The sequence below is a fragment of the Nannospalax galili genome, unplaced genomic scaffold (genome assembly GCF_000622305.1).
Source record: "Nannospalax galili isolate Female #2095 unplaced genomic scaffold, S.galili_v1.0 scaffold158, whole genome shotgun sequence".
In the NCBI taxonomy this organism is placed as follows: Eukaryota; Metazoa; Chordata; class Mammalia; order Rodentia; family Spalacidae; genus Nannospalax; species Nannospalax galili.
In genome coordinates, this window is record NW_008345290.1 from 6,633,221 (window position 1) to 6,642,235 (window position 9,015).

The window sequence follows — 9,015 nt, forward strand, 5'->3', positions numbered from 1 at the left end:
TCAACATATGTGTATATCAGTAAAAAAAAAAAAAGGGCAACGACTTACATAGACTTCACATCTTTCATCTTCTTAATAAGAGAGTCTCTCTTTTCCTTTGCTTTCTTGGATAGATTTTCCCCTTTCAGTATGTCTGCTACAAATGTTTCAACATCTAAACCGCAAAATACAAAAAGAGGACACAAATTATAGGAAAGAAAATTTTTCCTGAAGACAAATGAAACAATGATTATTTCTACACCTAAGTGTTGATATCTGTTCAATTTGTTGTAAATTCTTATCAATCCAAAGCATTACAGTTGAAGTATGTTTTGAATACTAAGTTGGACAAATCTGTTCTCCATGTAACTAATAACATTTGTATGCTGTGCTTATGCTTAGCACAGCAAATGCTATTTGGATGTTTGGCATCATTAAACCAGGAAGAAGCATCCAAGTTTTAATAAACTATGGTGCCCCATAAAACAAATTCTCTCACATAAAAGCAAGCAGCAAGCTTTTCTGCACATGTACAGTATTCTGTAAGCTCCTACGCCAATAAGTCATTCACAGTATTTTATGAAGATAAGCTAAGATCTCTGGAAAGAGTCTGTTTTTTCTCAGTGAAATCCATTTTCAGTAATACATAATATTTAATGCTTAAAGGGAAAAACAAATTTGTTTTTTTCTACTTAAGATTCTCAAATCATACCCTTCTCCTTGCTGCCTGCCCCACCCACACTAGCCACCCTCAATTCAAAAAGATAACCAGTTGTGTGGTTGTGAGCTTTTGCTTTGTGCCCTACTATTAGCTTCCTGTAACACTGTTTAAATAAAAAAGTGGAAAATAGGTTCTTCTAATATTTAAAAATATATACCTAAGAAATGAGATTTCTATGGGCTCATGTAACATTCCTCATGATGTCATCCAAAATTGTAAGAAAGTCCTAAATTATTCTGTTGTCTGATTCTCATATAAAATACCAAGAATTCATTGCTGGTTTGATTTTTAGAAGTCCATTCTTATTGTTCATGAAATATGTAGAGCTTACATATATCTTATTTTCAGAATTTCAAAGCTCATTTTGAAATACCTGTTAGAGGGTTACATTAAGATTTTTAAGTAGGTAAAACTACCAATCATCCACATTTCATATAGAAAAGATGTGTTTTACTTCCTTTTTATTGAACTATTTTGTCTCCTAACTTATACTGGGAAAAGAATGATCAAAACATAGTATTACATGTAATTAATAAAACATAGTGTAATAATCGCTCAACTACATTTATAATTAACCATTTAAAACCTTATAGGATACAATGTAATCGACTTTAAATTCTTGATTACAAAAAGTATTTTAACCAATGAGGAACATGGATTAAACTGTTCCTATATTTATAATAAATGCATAAGGTAATTTTTGCCAAGCCAATACCGGGAAAAATAAAATTAAAACATGAAACATTTTTTAATAGCTTCTAGTTTGAAGCCCATTAACAACAAATACATTTTTTAAAGTAAGTATGAAAATGAAATGAAAGCAAAATGCCCTGTCTCCTCTTTCCTTGAGTTGCCTAAAACTGATCAGGGGAGAGGCCATCTCTGGAGATCCAGGGGCACAAACCACAGGCTTCTCAAATAAGTTCAAAACAATAAAGCCTGAAGAGGCAGCTTGTACCCTGAGAAGCAGCCACCTTTGAACGGTCACACATTGGTTGAAAGAGAAAAGACCATTAGCTTCCTTAAGATCCACTCTTCCAAACCGGTGGACTAAGGCGAAGCTGGCTACTACCACTGGCTGGTTCCTCCCAAATCCACCCACCACCTGGGAGACAACAGTCTGCTTGATGTTATTTTCACCCAATGTTTGTCTTTAATTCCCTCTTCAACGGAGTATTTAATTGCCTATTTTACATTTTCATTATGCAATGCCAGCTTAAATAAACAGGATCTATTTTCTATCTCAGGAAGCACTAACAGAACGAAATTACAGCCCAAGAATTATTTCTTTAAAAGGTCATTTCGGTTTTATAAAAAACTCGGGGATGGGGGTTTGCATGCTCTACACTATATTTCCTAAAAGCCTTCCCAAAATGTTTTGAAAATACTAACGAAGCCTCTATTTTGAGAAAGCATTTGTAGAGCTGCAAGAAGAATCGGTATTTCTCGAGGGGAAGGACTGGGTAAGGAAAACATCTGCACTTTTAGAGTAGTCTTTTATATTTATATTTATATTTATTCCCTAGCTTTCCCCAGAAAAGGACTTAAAGGCAATTAGAAGGATTTATCACACATTGACTTTTTAAATAATTACTTCTCAAAGGAGATGCAGAGAAGTGCGTGCTTTGCTGGTGGTGTTTTTTAACAAGAACTTTAGCTGGAAGTAGATACCCTTGTTTGCTGGTTGTCCCCAGACTTGGTTGGTATTTAAGCTTTTGAAGTCCGGGGCGCTTCTAAATCTTACTACGCAGTGGAACCGCCAGCCTCTATAGCACAGGAGGGTCCCAGGACCCAGGACTGAGAAGCGCCACACTCCGCGCCACACTCGGACCAGGCTCCCTAGCTCGGAAACAAGGACACAGCTCTCCTGGGGTGCCCCAGCATTGCCCCCAGAAACCCAGCCAAATTCAGCTGGAATTAAACCCCGGGATTCCTGTCCACGAAGCTGAGAGCAGAGAACTGGGCTTGGGGCAGCCCTGGCCAGACAAATGAGACTGGATCTGCGGCTTTGTACCTCAAAGCCAGAGTAATATTTCAAAAGCAAGCAATAAAAGTCTTGGGTAAATCAAGTGCTCCTCTGGCTGGTTGGAAGAGATTTGAAGCTTTTTATTGTGCTCTAAATAGCCCTGCAAATGGTGAAGTAGCCAGCTCAGTAAGCAAGCAAACTGCCTCCGCCCTCTTTTACCTTCCTTTAGGGGTCGTGTCCCTCTGTTTATATGTAGATTTCACTGACTCCTTTCCGCTTGCGATTCGGAAAACTAGTAATCTGACTACCAGGAAAGGTCAGCCTGCACTGGCTGCCCCTGGCCTGGTAAATTAGAGTCCTTCTGTCTCCAAGGGAGGGGTTCCATCTCATCAGAGGGTACTGATGTGGGAAAAGCAAGTATATTGGTGGGGGGGGGCATGTGGCTCTTGCTGAGAAGGCGTGGGACAGGGGGTGCCACCTATGCACAGCTCCAACTGTCCTGATCTACTCCTACCCTGCTCCAGCCTTAAGGACTAGTCAGTACTGCCTGAATTTAACTTCAAGAATCACTTGCACCCCCATACCTCCACAGGCCTCCACTTCCAAGTTATCATTACGATAAAGTTACCCCAGCAAAACTAAACTGTGCTTGACACCTTAACATTGTCAAGAGTTAAGTTAGGCACAGCTGTGAAGCTCTGGGGGCTAAGGCAGCTGAAAAGATCATATTCACAACTGCTTTGTAGATAAATGTTAGGGTCTAAAAACAAAATTTAAAAATGACATGCTCTGGCTCAACAATCCTTAAGCAGTTAAGTAAGAAGTCTCTCAATGAATGTCTGACCCATAAGAGGCAAACACTTACCACCCCCCCATTCACTGAAGGGTGCTTCCATTTTCCTTTTCCTTTGTACATACAGACCCAGAGAAAAACTGCCACCCTATTTTCCTCAATAGTGAGCAGGATAGGTCTCTCTCTCTCTCTCTCTCTCTCTCTCTCTCTCTCTCTCTCTCTGATGAATCCACCACCATTTGCTAGGTCCTAGATCAATAATATAACTAAAAACGAATCACATAGCACCCCAAATGGCTTTACTACTTAATTCCACGTCTTTCTACTTTATGAAGTGAGCCAGATTCATTTTGTATTCATTGAGATACGCTGTCACCAAACTTAATGTGTTAAGGATCCTAGCCTAGACTTCAAGCAGCCATCAGAATAAAATCACACTTTCTCTTCTGTTAAAATGGGGAATGGTGTGACAAAACAGCTACTGGTGAAAATATAAAAATCAATTAAACTTGGCACATGCAGATCAATGGAGCCAAATGCCCAAAGTTGGAAAATGGCTAATTGAAAAGTTATTGATTGTTCTAATCAATGCCTTCCCCAGATTACCTGCACTTTCATAGATTATGGTTGAGCTAAGGACTTCTCAAACATGGAAAAAGAAAACAGAGCAAACAGTTCCCAGAGTGCAATGGGTAAAACCTATATAGATCTTATAATCCAATCAGCCTATGAAATTTTCAAAACTGGCTTTACAAGCTAAATGGTTTATTTTGATGAAAAGTTGAGCTGCTGAAAGACAAGGCTGGCCATCTTTCAACTCTAAAAGAGGTATCTAATCAAAATCTTTTTACCACATTTTCAAAGAAGCCACAGTGAGTAGCACGTTAGTCTGAGATTCACCACTGCTGGGTAGCATCTATTGTAACGTGTTCAGAATGTGATTGAAAAAGAAACGTAAAGTCAGTGGAATGAAAAGATAGAGTTGGCTTTAATTGAAAAAGACAAACTAAATTAATAATGAGCGCGTAAACCTAGCCTATGCCACTTTTATCACCCATATATGACACTTAATCTTAAATTTATGGTTAACTGAACTGCATGTCAAATCACCAGGGCTTTTCCTCCTGCATTCTTTCTGCCTTCTTCCTAGCAATACTTTAAAGCTAATAGCAGCAGAGAGAAACCCACTTGGAAGTTTTACATGTACTGCTCATCTTTTAGTACATTTAGATTTTGAAAGAAACTAAATGTTTGAAACATTTAGATGAGTTGAAAGAAATCATTAAGATTGGGGTAACTATAAAAACTATGCATAGCATCAAGAGCCTTGCTTAGTAATCTGAGATCAAAATACTTTCAAGGGAAAGTCCTAACAAAATACCCCCTACCAAGGAAAAAAGAGGACAATTTACTCTTAAGATAAATAGATATATAATTGTCCTATCACTAAATCTTAATTTACTGACAGTATTTGACCCAGAAAAAAAACTCCATAAACATCAGGTCCTTTGATGTGTAAACTCGTATCTCTATTTGCAGAAGAAAAGTATCTTAGCGATATCATACACTGACTTCATTTTCAGATGAAATGTTCTCTTATCAATTTTATGCTCATTCATTACTGCTGCCTAAATGGGGCAGGCTTGTCCTTGCTCTCCCGGAAAATCCAGGTGCTAAGAAGTAGGTGACTACTGGTGACTCAGTAGGTGGCACTCTTCCCTTTACATACTCAGCCAAAGCCCCAGAAGGAAATTAGGGAACACTAGATATACCATAATTCTCATAGGAAAAATAAAACCAAAATGTTGACTAAATTATAAATAGGTCTTTGGGAAGGTGGAAAATCAACCCATACTACACTTGGCATTGAAAAAAAAATTCTACCACTGTTTCTACTGAATTGCATTCTTTATCAAGTGTCCCCCAAAGGGATTATCGATTACATTGTGTAAAGGTTTAAAAAAATGTTCGGGGGTGGGGGAGCAAAAAAAAATGTTCTGGAAATCCCCAATGGGGGAAAATGCAGTACTTCTAATCAACACTGTCACCTGAACAAAATCTCAAGGCTGCTCTGCTGAAACCATATACTACTTTGTTACGGTTTGTTTGGTTTAGTTTTCATTTTTCAGTGCCCTGGTAACTATTTTCTTCTAAACTAGTTTCATTTTCTAATTTGGTAAAAAAGTAACATACTCTTACAACTTTCCTTTTAAAATGTCATAAAATGAATGAGAATGAGTTAGAATGTCTTACTGCAAACCACTCACAAGCAGTATTTAAAGGGAATTAAACAGATGCAAGCAGGGCAGCAGGCGGCACCTCTAGCGCCTCTCACTTTCTTGTCTGCCAGAGGGAAAGAATCACATAAATCAAGATTATTCTTGCTATTAGTCCTAGTCAAAATATTTGGGTGTGCGAGAAGATTAAATGGCCAAGACCTGGGGTTGTCCTTTGGGTTTAATTATTCAGGCTTAAAAAAAAAAAAAATCAAAGGTTGACTCAACAAAATTTTATATAAACTGCTCTGTTTATGTAACCAAAACAATAATTTAACATTTCTTAGTTTAAAAGTATAGGCCTTCAAATTTTAATATAATGATGCCAGAGGAAATATAACTGTTCAAATTATATTGCCAGTATTTCAGGGATATTAACTGTGAGTAAAGAATGGCCATTCTTTTGACATTTTTGTACACTGTTATCAAAGGAGAAGGAATTAGGAGGGGACAAATATTGAAAGGGAAACTGAAAACTACTATGATCAGAAAGCAAAACAAAGGGGAAAAAAACGATTACAAAAAACACACTTGAGTACCTATCCCCATCAACCAAATACGTAGCATGTGCGACACGTGGGTTTAGATACTGGGCACAAGGAACACAAAGGGAAATGTCTATGCATCATTACTTTGAAAGTCATTAACTTTTGACTTCATATTCTTTCTTCTGAAAGCAAAGGACTTTAAACTCCTGAAGGGGTTGGTTCCTTGCCTAATGTGCTGTGTGCCATGCATTTCAAGAGCACTTAACAGATTACAATCACCAGAACCAATATCAGTGTCTCATTCTCAGTTTAAAAATCATAATAAATGTACTAGATAAGCCAGCAATATCTCTAAAATGCCAATCAATGCAAATCCTTCCTATAATTTTAGAATTCTAAATACAATCGTGTACTACCACCCAAAACACTTAAATTATGGAATTGTCCTGCATCTCAGTTACATTTGAGGATGAAGTAACTGCTTCAAGCATCAGATTTAATCAAATATAAAATCTTAACAACTTTCCTTGAATACCTAAAAGTTGTTTTAAACAATGAAAAACACTAACCTACTTGCCTAATTCCTTTAAATATGTAATCCATCCCCAACTCATATCCATGAGTTAAAAATATTTTCTGAAAATAAAATATAACAAATTTGTCATCTGCTAACATTTAATGCTTTAATCCCTCATGTGTTTTATACAAAACTCATTTCAAACATTATGCTACTACAACATCTGACTTAAGAGAAATGCCAGAAATATTTATAAAGTTAGCATTTTTGATTAAATTACACAAGGGTCACAGAAAATATTTGTAATCTATGGGGATCAGGAATACTGAATCTCATAATCTATACATCATACTATTGTCTCAATGTATTATTATGAATCCACATGACAACCTAAGAGAGTTGTCAAGCTTTAAAAACATGCAAACAGAGGTCTGTACTTTGTTTTTTTTTTTTAAAAAAAGTGACATTCCTGGAATAAAAATAAACACTGCTCTGATCTGGTTATTAAAACATTCTAAACAAGTTCCTAGTTACTGAAACAATAAAAATGTTAAGTGTAGTGAAACAAAACTAGTGCTCCTATAAGCTCTCATGTAATGGAATACAAGCTTCCTTAAATCAGCTTGTACAGTTCGTTCATTATATCTCTTAGTGGTACCCACTAATGACAAGGAGCATTTCTTAGCATAAAATGGGCCCCCACTGCAAAGCATTCATACAAACCTAAGTCTGCACTCATACATTTAGTTTCATTTTTTCCATTATATTCATGATGAAAACAACTAACAGTTGAACAGTGTACCAGGACACTGTTACAAAAGTAATTTACTACTTCAAATGTCACATTTTGGATGACATTGTTTTTTTAACAGTTAAAATACACCATTTATAACATGCATCTAAGATACATTTTTTTTTAATTCAGTGATCCACGATCAGTATTCACAGAAATATTTTAGAGACAGGTAGAGTAAAATAATTCCATTTCCAGAATTCCAACATCTACCAGATAGTCTATGATGGTTTCCAGAACATCAGGTTAGGCAAGATCTGTGCTTCTCTAAAACGATGTTTTGTGGGGTTTTTTTTTTTTTTCTTTTTTACCTTGTGCAAAACTATAAGAGCCTTCCTTTGACCCTCAGCGAAAATATACACTTCCATACATCTCTGACCTAACAGCGGATTCATGACATTGCAGAACCGTATTTTACTTCCTAAAAGTTCCTGTAAATAAGACTGTAAAACTGAAAAGAGGAAGATGAGGGTGGAGATGAAGTTCTTATCATGTAACACGGGAAATAGAATTCTTAACACATCCTTTTTGCTTTAATAGCTACTGAGGATGAAGACAAGTGGACACTTGAGAACCGGGCCTTCTTCAAAAGTATTAAACGCGAGTGGCCTGACCAAGAAAAATGGAAGTTTTAGAAAAGACACACTTTTCCACCTCCTAACACCTGTGGCTCTGACCTCTTTGCTAACGTGTCCACTGGCCGGGTCGCCCAAGCACTACTACTTAAACTTCTACCCTCGCAGACCTCACCCTGGCATTCATGGGCATTCGCCCTCCCTCCCCACTCCTTGCAAGCGGTATCTTCGGAAAGCTCGGAACCGCCCGGGTCCCCAGTGAGGAACAACAGCACATTTCAACACACACGCCCACTCCTCCTCCGGCACCCCAGCCCTCCTCCCCAGTCCCGCCCCCACAGTCAGACCAGGTGGGGGCCGGGAGAAGGCGAGGGCCCGAGCGCTTCTGTCCCCGCCGGCTCGCCGTCCCCTCGCCCCCGCCCCCAGTGTCACCGCCCCCTTGCCGCTCTTTACCTGCCAACAGGTTCCTAATTTCCTCAGGGAGGGGGCAGGGGCCGGAGGTGCTGCTGGGGTTGGGCATGGTGGGCACCGACCGTTTGGGTTATGGCACAGACCGACACTCGGCTAGCGGGACGGGCGAGAACTGCGGGGACTCAACAAGGAAGTCACAGGCTCTCCAGCCAGCAGCCGCTGGACTCCAGGCCCAGCCCCGCCCGGAAGAACTGGGCGGGCGAAGAGGCGGGGCGAAGACCCGGGGAGCCCTACTGCGCGTGTGTGCGTATCCCTTGCTTCTCAGTCTCCAGAGAAAGCTGCAAGGGAAGGCCACGCCCACTTTGCCAAGGGGCGCAGAATGAGGAGCCGCATCACCTGACCCAGCCCTGAAGCGCGTCGTCGCCATTTTTGGTACTGGTACGATAGCCACTGCTCACCATTTCTCCAGGATTCGGGAAAATAACGTGAGCTCAGT

The 9,015-nt window shown here is 39.1% G+C and overlaps 1 protein-coding gene across 3 annotated transcripts in view; it reads right to left on the bottom strand.

The window, feature by feature from the left end:
* Skap2 (src kinase associated phosphoprotein 2) overlaps positions 1–8,806 on the bottom strand; it is a 185,937-nt gene extending 177,131 nt beyond the window's left edge. The window contains exons 1-2 of one of the 3 annotated variants that reach the window (XM_029567538.1): positions 8,562–8,806; positions 49–154 (exon numbers count right to left, since the gene is read on the bottom strand). In XM_029567538.1, coding sequence (XP_029423398.1) covers positions 49–154; positions 8,562–8,628 — 173 coding nt within the window. In that variant the 5' untranslated portion in view covers positions 8,629–8,806. The remainder of the gene's footprint in view (positions 1–48; positions 155–8,561) is intronic. The other 2 variants (XM_008841498.3, XM_017800234.2) reach the window with 2 other exon arrangements.
* Positions 8,807–9,015: the final 209 nt, after the last annotated feature.